The sequence below is a fragment of the Hypanus sabinus genome, chromosome 8 (genome assembly GCF_030144855.1).
Source record: "Hypanus sabinus isolate sHypSab1 chromosome 8, sHypSab1.hap1, whole genome shotgun sequence".
Lineage (NCBI taxonomy): Eukaryota > Metazoa > Chordata > Chondrichthyes > Myliobatiformes > Dasyatidae > Hypanus > Hypanus sabinus.
The window spans coordinates 166,301,860-166,322,612 of NC_082713.1; the positions used below are offsets into that span (position 1 = coordinate 166,301,860).

At 40.4% G+C, this 20,753-nt stretch overlaps 1 protein-coding gene across 4 annotated transcripts in view; it reads left to right on the forward strand.

The window, feature by feature from the left end:
- Positions 1-11,995, forward strand: part of ptprb (protein tyrosine phosphatase receptor type b) — a 103,959-nt gene extending 91,964 nt beyond the window's left edge. For all 4 annotated transcript variants that reach the window (XM_059978443.1, XM_059978444.1, XM_059978445.1 and 1 more), the window contains 5 exons: positions 1,154-1,276; positions 1,834-1,997; positions 2,918-3,053; positions 6,149-6,269; positions 10,313-11,995. In XM_059978443.1, coding sequence (XP_059834426.1) covers positions 1,154-1,276; positions 1,834-1,997; positions 2,918-3,053; positions 6,149-6,269; positions 10,313-10,335 — 567 coding nt within the window. In that variant the 3' untranslated portion in view covers positions 10,336-11,995. The remainder of the gene's footprint in view (positions 1-1,153; positions 1,277-1,833; positions 1,998-2,917; positions 3,054-6,148; positions 6,270-10,312) is intronic.
- Positions 11,996-20,753: the final 8,758 nt, after the last annotated feature.

A 20,753-nucleotide genomic window follows, 5' to 3' on the forward strand; every position in this document is an offset into this window, starting at 1 on the left:
AAGTGACTGTAAATACTTGTAAAACTACAGTTAGAGAAGATCACTAGTTGTCTTTACCTTGCAGGAACTAAAGCCATAAAAACTTTTGAATGATCTTAACTGCTCTCTGTATCAATTGTGTCAAACAGAAGAATTACTCATTTAAACTAGGAATGAATAATTAACGATGGCCTTGCTATCAATGTCCACATCCCAAAAAGTAATGACTGCAAAATTCTCCATGGTTGTAGCAAAGGATCAGTAAACTCCAAGGAAACAATCATAGAATTACTCAGTGGCCACTTCATTAGGTACAGCTTATATGATCTTCTGTTGCTGTTACCCCTCCACTTCAAGATTCGATGTGTTGTGATATTCAGAGATATTCTTCTGCACACCACTGCTGTAAAGCGTGGTTATCTGCGTTTCTGTCAGCCTGATCCAGTCTGGCCATTCTCCTCTGACCTTTCTCATTAACAAAGCATTTTCGCACGCAGAACTGCCTCTCACTGGAAGTTTTTTTTCCCGCACCATGTTCTGTAATATCTAGAGATTGTTGAGAGTGAAAATCCCAGGAGGTTAGCAGTTTCTGAGATACTCAAACTACCTCGTCTGGCACAAACAATCATTCCATGGTCAAAGTCACTTGGATGACATTTCTTCCCCACTCCGATGTTTGGTCTGAAAAACAACTGAACCTCTTCACCATGTCTGCATGAGTTGTGTTGCTGCCACATAATTGGCTGATTAGATATTTGCATTACCATCAGATATTCCTAATAAAATAGTGTACATAGCTGCACTTAGCTGTTACTCTACATTTGAAGTCAGCCAAAACGCAAATACCATTTTCCTAACTTGTGTGTTCCTACAGTTCTGGCTGATTTTACATGGGCATGAATCCCATTTAATTAAAAATTATTCTACTTGTTTTAAAATTTCACTATTTCCGAATCAGGTGTACAGACGTACCTAATAAAGTGCGCACTGAGTTAAGTGCTTTCTTACATCATCTCTTTCAGGGTTCTGTCAAGCTTAGCGGAAAAAAAACCCTGCAAAAATGCAAGGCGAGATTGTGAAGGCTTATTCATATGCCCAACTTGTAAGTGCTACATACTGTTTTGTGTGCATGAGAAACATGGTGACAGTTTGCTTCATGTGTTCCTGTCCGCAGGTGAAGTGTGATCACTACTGGCCGTTTGATCACGATGCTTTGTACTATGGAGACCTCATTGTCCAAATGCTGTCCGAATCTGTTTTACCTGAATGGACGATCAGAGAATTCAAAATTTGCAACGTAAGTATCTTTTAACCTTTTATACCAATAGGTTATAAATGTCTTTGTTTCCATGGTAGGACCAAGCTGCATAAGACAAATGAGCAGAATTGAACCATTTAGTCTATCAAATGTGATCACGGCTGATTTATTTTCACGCTCCACCCTATTCTCCTGCCTTTCCCCATAACCTTTGAAGCCTTTAATAATGAAGAATCTGTGAACCAATCAATTTCCGCTTTAAATATACCGAATGAGGAAAGTTGGTGAGGGACTTGTATACTACTTTGTAAACAAGATTCAGTAATGTAGAGTGAGAGGCACATATTGATGAAATAACAAGGGCAAGAACTTCCTCATAATTGTGCAATGGATAACATTGTGGGTTTGATATTGTGGTCGGATGGTAATGCCACTGATTACTCAACACTTCCTGTGGAGTGTGAACCAGTTCAAGAGTCCGAGCCGACGTTCTTGTGCGTGGGACTACAGTTCAGAGGTAGCAGCTTCATCATCTGAACTACCGCTGACACAAGAAGACCTGATTGCTAAATGCCTAACATTTTTTTATTATCTAGGAGAACCAACTTGACTGTGCACGAGTTGTTCGTCACTTTCACTACACTGTTTGGCCAGATCATGGGGTGCCAGAAACTGCACAATCTTTAATTCAGTTTGTGCGAACAGTGAGGGATTATATTAACAGATCGCCAAACTCTGGCCCAAGTGTTATACACTGCAGGTTAGTGGTGTACTTTGTATATATTGAACAAATGGTTAACATGAAAATACTGTGGAAACAATTGCCATGTAGTCATTCAAATGTTGGTAGTTCAGATAAATTCATCATAGTATGTTTAAATAACAGCTGTGATTATCTCCCTGCTTCCATCTACCCCTCTCCTTCCACCCTCCTCTTTTCTTCCTCACTCTGTCCCCCTCTCTCTTCCTCCATCTCTCTCCCCCACCATCTCCCCTCCCCCTTTCTCTCTTCCTTACATCCTATTCAAACATCTCTTAAAAGCCTCTAATGTATTTGCCTTTACCAGGCAGCACATTCCAGGCATCTACTAGCCTCTGAGTAAAAAATGTAACCTTCACATCCCCCTTGAACCTACCTCCTCTCATCTTCAATGCATGCCCTCTGGTATTGGACGTTTCAACCCTGGGAAACATGCTCTCTGTCCACTCCCATCTATGCCTGTTATAATCTTATAAACATCTTTGAGATCTCCTCTCACCCAAGTCTATGCAGACTCCCGTGATAGCACACGCCCTCTAAACCAGGCAGCATCCTGGGAAACCTCTTCTACACCCTCTCCAAATCCTCAACATCATTCCTATAGTGAGGCAATCAAACCTGTACGCAATACTCCAGATGTGGCCTAGCCAGAGTTTTATAAAGTTGCAACATAACCTCCTGACTTTTGAACTAAGTGCCTCGACTAATAAAAGCAAGTATCCCCTGCCCTGGAGTTCCTCCAACATTTTAGGACAAAATTCCAGTACTGTCAGTTTGACCTACATTTCAACCTGGATCTTGAAATGGTCAATAGTGATATCAGCCAACAATTTCACTGGTATATTATTTGCTAATGGGGGATATTCAATTCACTTCGGGTAGCTGCTGCTTCTTTTATGAAAATTATCTTCCCTTTACAGTGCCGGCGTAGGTCGAACAGGCACATTTATCGCTTTAGACAGAATCCTTCAGCAGTTGGAGACCAAGGATTCAGTGGACATTTATGGAACAGTGTATGACCTGAGGCTCCACAGGGTATATATGGTGCAAACCGAGGTAATAGGATTTGATTATTTCTCTCTGCGGTTTAGCATTGCCATATCTGAATTAACAGTATTGTTTCTTTAATACACCCGTGACACGTTATCTTGGGGACACAGACTTCGTTGTGGGGCATGTTCTTTCACCAGATAACCAAGAGTAAATTTAGTGCCCAGGCTTGGAAGGTCTTAATAATGAAAGTCTTGCCTGACAGAAAAATGGGAAAATGTTGGATTTGCATGATTTTTAATTTTGCATATTAATTCACAATTGCAACAGCTGTTTGTTTCTGCCATTCAGAACTCAGGGTAACATGATCCCTGATCGCTGAAGATAGCAGCTTACAAAGAAATGTAGTCAGATGTGTATAACATTGGGGAAAAGAACACCTAGGATCATAGTTACATTTTGGTGGTATTACTGTCAGTGTAAGTTAATTTATTATCAAAATGCGCACGTTACCATATCCATCCCTGAGATACACCTGTGTTTGATACCTCACTTTCTGTAGGGAACAGCAACCTTCATTTACATTAATCCTCTGTCAAAATGAACAATGTGGATCTCTATCTGAAATTAATTACAGTAACTAGAAAAACTAATTATAATACCTGCTGTCCTTACAAGAGAGATTTTTATTTTATGACTTTGTTATTTATTTATTTAGCAGTACTGCTTGGAGTAGGCCTTTCCGGCCCTGCAAGCCACACCACCCCAGCAACCCCCAACAAACCCAATTTAACACTAACCTAATCATGGGGCAATTTACAATGGCCACTTAATCTACCCGATACATCTTCGGACTGTGGGAGGAAATTGGTGGACCTGGAGAAAACCCACGGATTCCACGGGGAGGACGTACATAAGAGATTCCATAAGACATAGCAGCAGAACTAGGCCATTTGGCCCATCAAGTCTGCCCCGCCATTTCATCATGGCCGATCCATTTCCTTCTCAGATCTAATCTCCTGCCTTTTCCCTGTAATGTTTTACCTTAACCTATGACCTCTGGTTCTAGGCTCACCCAACTTCAGTGGAAAAAGCCTGTTTGTACTTACTCTATTCATATCTCTCAATTTTGTAATTCAAATCTCCCCTCATTCTCCTATGCTCCAGGGAATAAAATCCTAACCTATTCACCATTTCCCTATAATTCAGGTCCTCAAGTCCCAGCAATATCTTTGCAAATTTCCTCTGTACTCCAGTCTTACATTTCCTGTAGGTAGGTGACAAGAACTTCACACAATACTCCAAATTTGGCCTTACCGGTGTCTTACACCCTTCAACATAACTTCCCAACTCTGCATTCAGTGCTGTGATTTATGAAAGCCCATGTGCCAAAAGTTCTCTTTGCAACTTGTGATGCCTCTCTCAAGGAATTATTCCCTCTGTTCTACCACATTCTTCAGTGGCCTAACTGCTCCCTGTGTAAATCCTACCCTGGTTTGTCTTCCCAAAATGCAACACTTCAACTTAATTCCACCTGCCAGTTTTCAGCCCATTTTTCTAGCTGGTCCACCTCCCGCTGTAGTTCACCTTTGTACTGGCACTTCAGATTGCAATCTTCATCTTTTCAATGCACAGCACTATGGTCATGAATGATATTGACTGCACATCTGTCATTTGATGAAAGAAAATCAATTGTCACAGCTCTCTTATTCCTTCCCATAACTGCTGTATAATTCAAATATCACACAAAGCTTCTAGCTACCTTTGGTAAAAATAAACATCCTATTCACCAGTTTTATCATCTTCATTATGTGTCATGTTGTATGCTAAAGGCGATTGTGGTCTTTCCATGACCATGACTGTTCTCGGCAAATTTTTCGACGGAAGTGGTTTGCCACTGTCTTCTGGGGAGTGTCTTTACAGGATGGGTGACCCCAGCCATTATCAATACTCTTCAGTGATTGTCTGCCTGGTGTCAGTGGTCGCATAACCAGGACTTGTGATCTGCACCAGCTGCTCATATAACCATACATCACCTGCTCCCATGGCTTCACCTGACCCTGATCAAAGAGAACTAAGCATTTGCTACATATTGCTAAAGGGTAACCTGCAGGCTAGCAGAGGGAAAGAGCACCTTACACCTCCTTTGGTTGAGACTTATCTCCATCCTGCCACCCAATTTATCAACTGATGGTGTTAAAAAATGGGGTGCCCGTTGTGCATCATTCTGATACACATATCCTTGTGAGCAAGAAAGACGAGTGCCATATTTATCATGGTGGGTTCCATCAGGATATCATCCCAAAATAAATAACATTTTGAGGTGATTGATAGAATGATGCCCTGCAGAAAATGAGACAGACACTACAAAAGAAGAGGTTTTGATAGTGAAAATGAGTGTATTGGTGGCACAGTGGCATGGTGGTTACCATAACGCTATTACAACGCCAGCAACAGTTCCTCTGCCATCTGTAACAAGTTTGTACGTTCTCCCCGTGACTGCATGGGATTTCTCCGGGTGTGCCCATTTCCTGCCACATTCCAAGGACATACGTGTTAGTAGGTTAATTAGTCACATGGGTGGCAGGGCCTCGTTGGGCTGGAAGAGCCTGGTACCATGCTGAACCTCTAATTAAAATTAAAATGATAGAAATATTATAAGCACCAACTGAAAGCCCATTGTGGTACAATTAAATGTATGGATTAATTACTTAGAGATAATGACACAATTATTGCTGAAACAGTTGAATATTTAAGAAGCAAGGAGACGTACTTTATGTCATAAACACAAGAGATTCTGGAAATCCAGAGCAGTATACACAAAATGCTGGAGGGACAGGTCAGACAGCATTTATGACTTATGAAGTGCCAAAGTATCAAATGTTCCCTTCCATAGACGTTGATTTCTAATACTGAGGGAGTCTAGGACCAGAGCGCACAGCCTCAAGATAGAAAGATACCCATTTAGAACACTGAGGATGAATTTCTTTAGCCAGAGGGTGATTCCCTCCAGCACTTTGTAGATGTTGCACAAACAGTAAGGTTAAGTTGGAGAGGATTTTATATAACAAAATCTGTGAATGAATTTGCAATATTTAGTGATATTAATGCCTCTTCCAGCCTGTAAATATAATTCATTGCTGTCTGTGTTTTTCTTTCAGTGTCAATATGCATATTTGCACTTGTGCACCAGGGATGTTTTAAGGAGTCGAAAGCTACGAGGCGAACAAGAAAATCCATTGTTCCCCATATACGAAAATGTAAATCCAGAGTATCACAGAGGTATGCAAATATCCAATGGAATATTCATAACACTTAAATTCAAAAGCAGTTTGTTTATTCATAGAACATTTACTGCATTGCATATTTATCAGAATGTGTGACCGAAGATGAACTGTATTACAACTTCTAAAAAAATTGCTCATGCGATATGGTCATCAGAAGACAGGTTAGCAGTTACTTGAAAACAAATCAAAACTGCTGAGTGACTGAGTTCAGGGGTTTGTACTGTATAACGCACTTTCAAACTAATGAATTTCCAATTGGAAAAGAGTACCTTCAATCCTTTATTATGATACCAGCAGGAGCGAACAATAAAAAAAAACTAACAAAAGTAAAACTAGCAATATAGCAATCTAATAATGTTCCAATTAGCATAAATCAGCAGTCATACTAAATTAGCGTAATCAGAATTAATGAAGTTAGTGTAATAAGTTAACGTTTTTAAGCATTCCAGTCAGTATACCAATATTGCAATTAACGGTCAACATCCCAGTTGCCTCTAACTCTCAACTAGACTAAACTGACCTAAAGACAAAGCATGAATATGTAACTATACTCATTTGCTTCTACCACGCCCCAATCCACATGACAGATTACCCATAATAAACATGCAACATAGAATGTATCACAAACAGTAAAAAAAAGACACATGGCCCCTACATAGGAGAAGAATAAGTCCCAGGGGAGGTGGCAGAGATGGTAAGTGCCAGGGAAAGTGATAGGGGTGAGTATTTTCCAGAGGAGGTGGCAGTGGTGGTAAGTGTAGGGGTAAGTGGTAGAAGTGGGTAAGTGCCAGAAGAGGTGGGTACAATTACCAACTTTTAAGAGATGTTCAGAGGTAAACAGATAGGACAGAAATAAAGGGATATTTGGCCAAATGTAGGCAAATGGAACTAGGCAGATTGTTTGGCATGGATCAGTTGGGCCAAAGGGCCTGTTTCTGTGATGTATCCAGTAACTAACTCTTACCTAAATGTTGTAAAACTGCAGAACTCATATCCAGAGAAATCTGTCTGTCCTTTTGAAGGGTTCGCAATAGGCTAACATGTAGGTAGCCCAAGTAAATTAACACACCGTTATCTTTTATTGTTAAGGGAAGTAGAATAAAAAAAAAGCAGGGAGGTTATGCTTCAGTTACGTGCTGCACTTGAGACCTCATCTGAGGTACAGCATTAAACACAGACATGCTTCCTTAAGGATGTTAAAAAATAAGAAAGAATTCAGAGGAAGATTGGGAGACTAATGACAGGAATTTGGTGGGTTGCCCTGGGGGAATTTAGTTTGGCATAGGTTGTATCCACTGGAATTTAAGTGCAAGATAGAACTTAATTTAAGTAATCTTTTAAAGGTCTTTCCCCTTCTGAGAGAAACTAGGAGTCAATCAGATGAAATATTTATTCTCCCCCATCTCCTGCAAGTATTGAGTGTATTTGGAACTCATTTCCTTAAAGCAGGGGTTCCCAACCTGGGGTCCATGACCCCTCAGTTTATGATAGAGATCCATGGTATGAAAAAATGCTGGGAACTCATTTCCTTAAAGAGAGATGAAAGCAGAGTCCTTTTAAGTCAGTAGTGGATGGATATTAGATATTAAAAGTTTACTGTGTAGATGCAAGTGTCGAGTGTATTAAATGACAGAAGAAGCACAAGTGGAAAAAGTGACCCACTACTGTGTCTAATTCATACGTGTGTGTGTGTATGTATGTAGATTTGCTCAGTGGTGGATAGTGCTTTACCTGTGATGGGCTGGGCTGTATCCACTACATTTGTAGGATTTTCCAATCGCCCCAAACTCCTAAGGAAGTAGAGGTGCTGCCGTGCTTTCTTTGTAATTGCACTTGGATGCTGGGCCCAGGACAGGTCCTATGAAATAATAACACTGCAGAATTTAAAGTTGCTGACCCTCTCCACTTCTGATCCTGCGAATGAGGACTGGCTCCTGGACCTCTGGTTTCCTTCTCCTGAACTCTATTCAGTTCAGAAGATAAATGAAACTTAAGATTGGTTTCAATTGCATATCTGCAAATGGCTGAAAATGCCAAGTGTAGAAGAGATTTGCATTCAATAATCAAGAGAGTAAAAAGAAGAAATGCTGTTCCATCATCCAACTCTCAACATTATTTTGCCAGTTTTATTGCTTATTGTTAAATTGGCTGCCAAGCCTCCTACATTACAGAAAAACTATACTTCAGAATTATTGTTTGCAAAGAACTCCATGGTGCCCGGTACTCATAAAAGTCATTATTAAAATCCCAAAAATTCCAAGGCAATCTTTTTTTGCCACAATACAGAATTTTTTTTTATAGTGGTCCTGTTGAAATTTATATTTGAGTTGATTCCACAATAACAACATTGGCCAACTCATTGAGGATATTAAAATCAGAGGTTGACAGATTCTTGATTGGTCAGGATGTCGAAGGTTATAGGGGGCAGGAAAATGGGGTTGAAAGGGATAATAAATCAGCATGATTGAATGGTGGAGCAGATGGGCCAAATAGCCTATGGTTTATAAAAGTATTCCATATTGCAACTGTTACCTCTTCCCACACTTTGGTTAAATATTGCAGATGTGGTCAGATTAAATACACAGATCATCTAACAACAAGGCCATTGACACCTGGGCAAATCATTTCTGAGTTGATCATCAAGGCATTTTTTAAATTTAATTCCTTCAGACACTCCTATGTACTCCCTATAACCCAGAGTTGCTCTAGCCCCAGCCAAAGACAGTCAGAATCAGAATCAGAATCAGACGTTAATCGCCAAGTACCTGTACACATACAAGGAATTTACTTCTGGCAGATGTTGTCTCTCTGCTCATAACAGATGATAAATATAAATGAAAATATAGATTATACATACAAGTAGTGCAATCCAAGTAATAGTTAGCCGACAGTTAACCGGCAGTTAACTGTTCAGCAAAGTGACCGCAGTAGGGAAAAAACTTCTCTAGTGCCTATTAGTCTTAGTCTGGAGGGATCTGAAGTGCCTACCAGACGGAAGCAGTTCAAACAGTCCGTGCGCAGGATGGAAGGAGTCCTTTATGATGTTCCCCACCCTCTTCTTCAACCTGGAAGAGTACAGGTCCACAATAGAGGGCAGGGAGGCTCCAATGATGCGCTCGGCAGTCCTCACTGTGCGCTGTAGTCTGGTTCTATCCTGCTTGGTGGCGGCTCCAAACCACACAGTGATGGAGGTGCACAGGACAGACTCAATGACTGCAGTGTAGAACTGCAGCAGCAATTCCTGAGGCAGACCATATTTCAGCAAGAGCCGCAGGAAGTACATCCACTGCTGGGCCTTCTTCAGGATGGAGCTGATGTTCTGCGCCCACTTCAGATCCTGAGAGATGGTGGTTCCCAGGAACCTGAAGTTCTCCACAGTGGACACAGGGCTGCTGAGGACTGTGAGGGGGGACATAACGGGGGGGTGTCTCCTGAAATCCACTATCATCTCCTTTGTCTTGAGCGTGTTCAGCTCCAGATTGTTCTGACTGCACCAGAGCACCAGTTGGTCCACCTGCTGTCGATATGCAGACTCATCACTATTCTGGATAAGTCCAATGACGGTGGTGTTGTCTGCAAACTTCAAAAGCTTCACATAGGGGTTGGAGGAGGTGCAGTCATTGGTGTAGAGGGAGAACAGCAGTGGAGAGAGGACACACCCCTGGGGGGCGCTGGTGTTGGTGATTCGAGTATCCGAGGTGACCTGTCCCATCCTTACCTGCTGACTTCTGTTGGTCAGGAAGCTGTAAATCCAATCGCAGAGGTCAGGTGGCACAGTGAGGTGAGACAATTTGGAGCAGAGGGTATGAGGGACGATGGTGTTAAACGCCGAACTGAAATCCCCAAACAGTATCCGAGCATAGGTCCCAGGACGATCCAGATGTTGCAGGGTATATTCAGTGGTCCAACATCAGGAGGAGGGGAGAATGGTGTGCTATATTAGGCGCTTTCATGTCCAAACAGCAAAGCAGGAAGTTATCAATTGCGGCATTAAAATTTTATTTCAAATCATGAATTTTATTTCCCTTAATCCCACAGACTTCCTCTTTGGAAGACACTAAAGAAGGCAGAGGAACTGTCATCTGATGTATTGAACCTCATTTACAGCACTGCTAAATATGCACTAAAGAAATACCAGGTCTTGGATTTCCACATGTGTATAATTTATTTGCCTGGTATTCCCTATGGATATTATTATAATTTAAATGTATTAGAGATTATTGTATATACATATTTCAAATAAATATTTCTTATATTTTTTAAAACTGGTGGGATTATGTATTTTATATTACCTATTACAATGTATTGTAAGAAAAAAGTATATAATTGTTGCATTATTTTGATGTTTAAATATTAATATTCACAATGTAATATTTTGTGCAATCCAATTTTTTTAAATGTGAAAATGCAGTATTGGGAAGGAATATTTTTAACTGTGCACTTGAAGAAGGATGAGTTGACACCTGAGGTGTTTCATGTATTCAAGGCAGTTTGGATTATGCTATCATGACAAACAGATCTTGTTAATATTTCCATAGAACTGGTCCACCTCACCCATTAGATCTGTACCTGTTCTCAAATCAATCCCATAATTCCTCAGCAACACACACAAAATGCTGGGCCATCTCAGCAGGTCAGGCAGCATCTTTAGAAAAGAGTAAATAATCAACGATTTGGAAGGGTCTTGGCCTGAAACGTCGACTGGTTAATCATTTCCATAAATGCTTTCTGACCAGCTGAGTTCCTCCAGCATTTTGTGTGTATTTCTTTGGACTTCCAGCATCTGCAGACTTTCTCATGTTTGTGATACTCTAATTCCTTGCTTCACTTTCTCATATGCCCTTCAGCCCCTAAGCCAGAGTGACTTACAGAGGCCAGTTGACCTACCGTCTTTGGGATGTGGGAGGAACCAAGGGAAACTTGTCCATACGTACAAAAAACATACAAACTCCACAGAACTAGAACTCAAAAGTGGGATCAAATCCAGGTTGCTGGAACTGTGAGGAGCAGCACTTCACATCCCTAATGCACTGTCTGTTTAACAACAGTTCCAGTATTACAGGCATTAGAACTAACACTGGGACTCTCAATCTGGCACTCAGATCTTCCAGCCGCATCACTTTGAAATATGTAGAGAAGGTGACCTCCCAGTGTATTCCTCCCACCACAGAGGGAGACCATGAGCAGCAGACCACAAGAGCCACGCACTAACCTGAACGCTTTTAAGCGTTAACGACATTTCCTATCTGAAGGCAGCTGTTGAAAGGAATCAGGAATAATGGTTTCAATGAATCTCAATTCTTGTAACATTTCTGCAAATTTATAGCTACTGTCTGCTATGTGAACTCCATTGATGGAAATCTAACTAAACATGATAACTCCCCAAACTGTAGATTAGTTTCCCTATAAGTTATGCTAACAGGTATTATATTATGTAACTTAGCTACCTTCTAAAATTGTTATTGCATCTATTTGAAGCAAACCAATTTGTCTTTAAGTTAAAAAAAAAGGTTATACTGAAGACTATTTAAATATTGCAGTTAAAAACAAGTGAAACGGTATTAAGTGTCCTAGTTTATTCCAATATTTGCCTTTCACCAAGAAATGAGGTTTCAAATCTATGGATTCAATGATATCTCAATTTATCTTTAATTTATATGGACCTATGTCAATGGAATCTGCCGTCAGTTTTTATATGAACAATTAAAATAGAGGCGGAAAGAGTTTGTTTTTGCACTTTTCTTTCTATTTGTAACATTCAGGCACCGATTTGGTTCCCCATTAAGTTACAAGTTAGGTAGGGCAGATTATTGAATTCTCCATAGCCACCAGTAATAATATTCTGTAAATTATGTGGTGTATCATCAGGACGATATGATAAGCATCTTTGGAAAGGTTTTTGAGTTCCAAGTCACAGACTGGAAAAAAGATGTGGAGGGGACATACTAGACTGGCTCCAAAGCTGAGGGATTTCATCTCCAAAGTTAGAGCAATGAAGGTCTGATGGAGATAAGCCATGAGTGGTTTAGACAGGGCAGAGAGTGGCTAAATATTCCCACTTGTAACAGTTAAAGCAGCAGGGACACAGACTTGACAGAAGATACAAAACTTCTGTCAAGTACAAAAAACGTGGACAGAAGATACAAAAGTGAAGCAAGGAAAAACTTATTTCAATGTGTAGAACAGCTTTTCTCAACCGGTTTGTTCTGGAGGAACCCTTATAATAATTTTTATGCAGAGGTTCCCTCAGATCTGACAATTATTTCATCTACAGCTCACGGTATATTAGTGTGATCAGTAAGTTGTAGAAAAAAAAATCCAAAAATAATTGTCAATGCTCTTGAATACAGAATGAACTTTTAGCTTACCTTTCTTGAGATAAAAACAGATAGTTAAGCTTAGCTTATCTTTCTTGAAATTGATCTCTTTCTTTCCTTTTCATAAATTTTAAAAACTTTAAAAAGGCAAACATAATAAATTTCTCATTTCTGGGTCAAACGAGATAAACACAGATGAATTTCACCTTCAACTGAAATTAGATGATTTTGATCCTTGTTCTTGATGCTTGTTAAACAAGAAAAAGCTTGCTCATGCATGTAAGAAGTTGAAAACTGCAGCAAAATGTTCATTACTTCCCTATGAATGGCAGGATACTCTTCTTCCACAGAAATCCACAACTTGTCCAAGGGCAGGTCGGTAAATCTCATCTTGAGTGCACAGTCAGATGGCAGCTCACAAAGCTCTTTCTCTTCTCTCAAAGTCAAGTTCTCAGCCTGAGCGGAAAATTCAGAGAAAGGGTCCCTCATCCAGTCATACACCGTGTTGAAAGGAAGGAAAAATACTATTCTATCTTGTTCTGCAGTTCTTCCAGATGGTTTTCAGTAAGATTCAAGACTTTCTGATATCCTTCCTCACTCTCAAGCCCAAGCAGCAATGGAAACATTTCAAGATTTCCTTTTGTAACATGATTTTTCCAAAGATTCAGTTTCCTTTTAAATCCAAGAATCTTGTCACTTGAAGTCAAAACATTTTCCCCAGAGCCTTGCAGAGACTTGTTCAGCTGGTGCATATGGTGAAAAATGTACATTAAGTAGACTAGTTTCTGCAGCCTTTCTTCATCTTCAAAGCACTCAGCAAAATCTGGCCTACTATTTTCTTGAAAGTACTTCTGCAAGTCACCTTTCAGCTCAATCACCCTGTTGAGGGCTCTTCCTCTGCTAAGCCACTAGATTTCTGTACATTGCAGGAGATTGGTGTGCTCTTTGTCCAGGTTTTCACAGTTTTTTAAACATTCTCAAGTTAACTGGTCTTAAAGCTACTAAATAGCATACTCCCTGAGTCTTTTTACTAGCTGTGACTTCATTTTCAAAAGTTTTAATCTGTTTGTTTTGACACTCCAATGGTCATTCCTGTGTCCATTGTGCAGTCAAGTGACTCAAAAGGTTGTAATTCTTCGTATTTAACCTTACCAGAATTGTCCGTAGGTCTAGGCCTAGAGTCCTCCTCTTTCATCTCACACCTCCTCTTCAAAAATTGCCACACTGGACCGTTCTTAGAATGAAAATTTCAGAATCAGAACGAGGTTTATTATCACTGGCATGTGACAGGAAATTTATTAAATTAGCAGCAGCAGTTCAATGCAATACATAATCTAGCAGAGAGACAAATAATAATAATAAATAAAATAATACAATAATAAATAAACAAGTAAATCAATTACATATATTGAATAGATTTTTTTAAACATGCATAAACAGAAATACTGTATTAATAAAGTGAGGTAGTGTTCACAGGTTCAATGTCCATTTAGGAATCGGATGGCAGAGGGGAAGAAGCTGTTCTTGAATCACTGAGTGTGTGTCTTCAGGCTTCTGTACCTCCTACCTGATGGTAACAGTGAGAAAAGGGCATGTCCTGGGTGTTGGAGGTCCTGAATAATGGACACCCCCTTTCTGAGACACCACTCCTTGAAGATATCCTGGGTACTTTGTAGCCTAGTACCCAAGATTGAGCTGACTAGATTTACAACCTTCTGCAGCTTCTTTCGGTCCTGTGCAGTAGCCCCGCTATTTAATAACTCCAGTCTAATAACTTCAAGCTTGGTGCACTTTACATCAGAGTTTTGTGACTTAATGCATTACTTGGAATCACTTTACTAACTTTAATCACTTTCGCACAGTACAGCACAGGTCCACAATGTTGTGTGGAACCATCTAAAAACCCCCAAAAGCTAATCCCTCCTACCCATACAATATTCATCTCTCTCCATCTTCATCACATTTATGTGCTAAACTACACACCCTTTAAAATCCTCTCATGTATTTGCATTCCGGGCATCCACCACTCTCTGAGTAAAAAACTTTCCCCTCACACCCCCCTTGAACCTAACCCATCTCACTGTGGTATTAGACATTTCTATCCAGGCTAAAAGATACTCCCTGTATACACTCTCACAGATAGGTGTGGTCTTCCTTGCTCTGAGAAAAGCTGCCATTCCATCTCAGGTACTTAAGGATCCTTGCCTCTAGCCATTTGAACCAAAGCCTATGCCTCTTCATCCAAGACCACCCAGGTGCCTTGAATCAGCATCTGCAAGAATTGAGCCTTTTTGCGAAAGGACTGCTCTTGATGCATTCTCAGTTCACTAATTAAGAGGATCTGTCTATATTTAAAACATATAAAACTCTTCACAAACAAGAGAAAGTCTGCAGATGCTGGAAATTCAAGCAACACACACAAAGTGCTGGAGGAGCTCAACAGGCCAGACAGCATCTATGGAAAAGAGTAAACTTGTCGATGATTCGGGCTGAGACCCTTCATCAGGACACTTTTCTGTTTTATATGGCAATCTAATAAGATTAGCAAGATTTGGTTTTCATCAGCAGACTTGCCACTAATCTCTCAGGATTAAGCCATCGTGAGGTTTTCAGCCCTAACATGGAAGAGCATTTAGTCCTTACCAAATGGAGAGGAAAATCAATATGCCAAATCCCTTCATTCTGGCTACTTGGCTTTTACCACAGTAAACTCCAAAACTGCATGCACAGTATTTCAAATGCTAAATTTAATTTTAAATTTTCAATATTGACTGGCTGCATCACAGCCTGTTATGGAAACACTTACACTCTTGAATGGAAAAACCTACAAAAAGTACTGAATACGGCCCAATCCAACACGGGTAAAGCCCTCCACACCATTTACATGGTGTTGTCACAGAAAAGTAGCATCCCAACCACACAGGTTATGGTCTCTTATCGCTGCTGCCATCAGGAAAAAGGCACAGGAGTCTCAAGACCCACACCACCAAGTTCAAGAAGTTATTACACCTCAACCATCAGGCTTTTGAACTGGTGGGGACAACTTCACTTGGCCTATCACTGGACTGTTCCCAGAACCTATGGACTCACTTTCAAGGACTCTTCATCTCCTGTTCCCGATATTTATTTCTTGATTGTTTATTATTATTTCTCCTTTCTTTTCTCCTTTGCACATTAGGTGTTTGTCTACCCTTTTGGGTAGGTCTTTTTCATTGATTCTATAATGGTTCTTGGATTTAGAGTGTGCCTGCAAGAAAACACTTTGATGCAGCTACAAAGAAGGCACATCGGTGGCCATATTTCATTAGGAGTAGGAGGAGATTTGGTATGTCGCCAAACACATTCAAAAATTTCTACAGATGTACTGCGGAAAGCATTCTAACTGGCTGCTTTATCATTCAGTATGTGAGGTGAGGGAATACTCCACAGACTTCAACTAAGCTGCAGATGTAAACTTAGTCCGCTCCATCATGAACACTAGCCTCCCAGCATCCAGGACATCTTCAAGGAGTGATGCCTCAAAAAGGCAGCATCCATTATTATATGTCTCACAACATATGCCAGTGATATTAAACATGATTCTGATTAAGATGAATCTCAGGGTTGTATATAGTGACATATTTATGATAACAAATTTTCTTTGTACTTTGAACATTGAGCTAAGGGAGAGACAATGGAATTTATTTGTTTAGGTGGTCATTAACTGGTGTTTATAGAGTGTAAATATTTTCTGCTACACGTCAGCCCAAGCTGGATGCTTTCCAGACTATTTTTGCCGCAGTTTGGCACAAGTTTCTTCATTGTTGGAAGAACTTATGAATGGCTTGAACACTGATTTTAATTCCCCCTAGGTCTTTCGGGAAAGCTATTTATGAAGCCAAAGCTGGCGTGTTTCAGGGCAAGTTTTTTTTTTGAAGGACTGTGAATTTTATATAAAATTGGATATTGGGTGTAGAGAGTGAAAATCTGGTGATTTCTAAATTTGTAAAGAGTGCTGAGAGGGCCTATTTTACCCAATATGGTGGAGTTAGCATTTCCAGTGGGACAGTCTTTACTGTTCTGACCTCCCCCACTTCCCCTTTCCTATTCTTTAAATATTTCCCTAATTATTATTTAAAAATGAGAAAACAGAATCTGACACCCTGAAATAATTTGAAATAGGTTACAATTAATTGCAGTGATTGCTCCAGTAAACTCAATGTCCAAAGAGAAATTGATCAGAGAGCATTGTACATTCATTTTAAGGGCTGGTTTGCACCTTGTTTTGATGAATGGAGATGTGGATAGAACTATACAGCACAGGAACAGGCCCCTCAGTCCATGATGTTGTACCAAACCAGCTAAAAATAATTTAAAACCCCCTACCTACACAATATCCATCTCTCTCCATCTTCCTCACATCCACGTGCCTATCTGATTGTCTCTTAAAAGCCTTGAATGTATTTGCTCCACCACCACTCCAGGCAGCAAATTCCAATCATTCACCACTCTGAGTTAAAAACTCCCCCCTCACACCCGCTTGAACCTGTCCCGCATCACCTTCAATGCATGGCCTCTGGTATTAGACATTTTTACCCCCGGGTAAAAGATACTTCCCATCTTCTCTCTCTATACCTCTCACAATCTTGTAAACCTCCATCAGATCTCCCCTCAGCCTTTGACACTCCAAAGAAAACAACCCAAGTTATGATTTCCCAGGCCCGATGGTTTTAATGTAGCTGAGCCATTTTTGCTCCACTTCTTGGTTACCTGACCATCTGCAGCTCCATGCTTTTCATGTGTCATCACCATTCTTTTGGTTAGGTTGCTCCTGAGATGATTCACGATGGTGCAACACTTGCTGCATCTTTTGCCGTAATGTGGTATCTCAAATAAAATAACTCTCCATCCTGTTCTTTTTCTCTGCCAGAAGCAAGACCCTTTAGCCCAAAACTTCAACTCTTCATTCCTTTCTACAGATGCTGCCTGACCTGCTGAGCTCCTCCAGCATTTTGTGTGTGTTACTTTGGATTTCCAGCATCTGCAGAATCTCTTGTGTTTATGCTTTGAGAAATAATTCACCATTAATCTATCAGACTCACCATCACCCTTTCATTCTGGAAACTGTTCTATGATGCCTCAGGCACACATTAATCATAACCAGATGACTGTGGACACATTTTTTTGTAGTTTAAGATGTGATTTTTTTTCAGGAGTTGTTACATAATATGCTTGCATTGGACAGCATTTATGCTTGCACCAGTACTTACTGAAAGAGATTCTCTGCTTGTTTACATCATTGTGGCTGTAAGTCCTTGCCCGACACAAATTGCCTAATACATTTCCCTTCAATATAATAGTGACTGCACTTTGAAAATAATTTATTGACTTGAGAGCATGAAGCATGTCTCGTTCAATGAAGAGTGCATTTTTCTGGAGATTGTTTGTAATTCAGGTCAATGAGCAACACAGCTAACATGTTTCAGATTAACTTCACAGCAAAATTAAAGGTTGCCTGTGGGGTCCAAATATTGAGTAATTTCTAGCGAAAATATTCAAAGTTCAGCGTAAATTTATCAAAGTACATATACGTCACCATATACAATCCTGAGGTTGATTTTCTTACAAGTATACTCAGTAAATCAGATAACCATAATAGAATCAATGAAAGCAACACACACACAATGCTGGAGGAACTCAGCACACCGGGCAGCATTTATGGAAAAGAGTACAGTCAACTTTTTGCTGAGACCTTTCAGCGGGGCTCATGCCGAAGGGTCTCAGCTCAAGATGTCGGCTGCACCCTTTTCCATAGTTGCTGCCTGGCCTGCTGAGTTCCTCCAGAATTTTGGAACTTACCCCTCACATCCACCTTGAACCTATCCCCCATCACTTTCAAGTTTGTGTTGCTTGGATTTCCAGCATCTGCAGATTTTCTCTTGCTTGCCATTAGAATCAATGAAAGACTGCACCCAAAGCAACACACCCAAAATACTGGAGGAACTCAGCAAATCAGGCAGCATCTGTGGAAATGAATGAACAGTCAACGTTTTGGGCTGAGACCCTTAGGACTGGAAGAGGAGGAGGAAGACTTCAGAATAAAAAGGTGGGGGAGAGGAAGGAGGCTGGCTGGAAGGTGATAGGTGAACCCATTGGGTGGGAGAGGTCAAGGCTGAGAGGGCCATACCCAACAAGGCGGACAACCAGTGCAAAAGACAACAAACTGTGCAAATACAAAAGAGAAAAAAGTATTGAGAAAATGAGAAGAAGAGTCCTTGAAAGTCAGTCAAAAAGGTGGTGGACTCTGATTTGCGCTGTAATGCATTATGCTTACCACTACACCTCTATGCTGTTCTTAAACAGAATAACTAACTAGGCAATTTCTAAGAGAACTTTTGAATGGTGTCTGTAGGCCATACTGGATAAAGTCAATTGATTTCCTCTGTGTCCGAATTCGGTAGTTCATTGGCCTCAGATGAAACTGTATTTTTATTCTAAATTTATTTAATTAACTGAATTTATATCCTCCAACATTGAACTTTAAACTTGTGCATCCAAACCATTGTTACTGCTGGCTGAGAAACTTAATCATTGTTCTTCTCTACTTGTAGCGAGGCGTCACAATGTATGACACCTTTCCAACTAAACAAATTCCAAGTCGAAAAAGTATGTTTAGTCCTTTATTACAAACCAACAATAAAATCATTTGACTTTTCTGAAATTTGTAAACAACAAAAACGAGCAAGATGAGCGTGTTTGGGTCAAAGACGAGCATCAACAAAAAATATGCACTTCCCACTCACCCGCCACCCCCAAGCAGCCATGTCGGTGAATAGATGACCATATCCCTTTGTGTCTACCAACACCCAAACCCACGTGACTGATTACCTTAACCCAGGATGAGGATGCGCAACATAAACACAACACAGACCGACAATAAACAGATGCATGGCTCCGACAATACCTCTGTTGTAACTCTTTTAACTGCGTAGGCAGATGAATACAAAATACATTGAGTTTCATGGAGAGTTCTCTGTTAGACCTCTTAGAGAGTTAAGGGTCAATAAGTCAACTTCCTTCTACCTTAGAGAAACTGAATTTTAAGATATACAGGTGCAATGAGAAGAACAAGAACCTACATAAGAAATACTAGCAGTCATGGGTCATGTGCCCCGTCAAGCCTGCTCTGCCATTCAATAACATAATTATCTTATTGATAACTAGCTTATCTGGCCATGGATTCATCTCCACCCAACTGCCTTTTCCCTATAACCCTCAATTCCCCTACGATGCAAAAATCTATCAAACCTTGTCTTAAGTATATTTACTCCACCGCTTCATTGGGCAGAGAATTCCACAGATTCATCACTCTCCTCATCACTGTGCTGAAACTACTTCTCCGATTCTTGAGCCTATGTCCCCTAGTTCTAGTCTCACCTATCAGTGGAAGCAGCTTTCCTGCTTCTACCTTATCTATCCCTTTTGTAATTTTATATGCTTCTATAAGATCTCCTCTCATTCTTCTGAATCGCAGCGAGTACAGTCCAAGGCAACTCAATCTCTCCTCATAGTCTAACCTGCTCATCTCTGGAATCAACCTGGAGAACCTCCTCTGCACCACCTCCAAAGCTAGTATATCCTTCCTCAAGTACGGAGACCGGAACTGCACACAGTTCTCCAGGTACAGCCTCAACAGTACCCTGTAGAGTTACAGCATGACCTCCCTGTTCTTAAAATCAATCCCTCTAGTAATGAATGCCAACATTCCATTTGCCTTCTTGATCGCCTGCTGCACCTGCAAACTATCCTTTTGTGATTCATGCACAAGCACTCCTAGATCTCTCTGCTCAGCAGCATGCTGCAAATTTTTTTACCATTTAAACAATAATCTGATCTTCCATTTTTCCTTCCAAAGTGAATGACCTTGCATTTACCAACATTGTACTCCATCTGTCAGACTGTTGCCCCCTCACTATCTATCTCTCTCTGCAGACTCTCCATACCTTCTGCAAAATTTGCTTTTCTGCGCAATTTGATAATAAATGCTTTTATGATCCAAGGACCATACATGAGAAATGCAAGTCAGCTGAGGTGATTAAAACACAACTTTGGTGACTGGGGTGATGGAGTGACCCATTAACCACAGTGCAGAAACTTACTCATTTTACAGAAAAGAGCCTTCA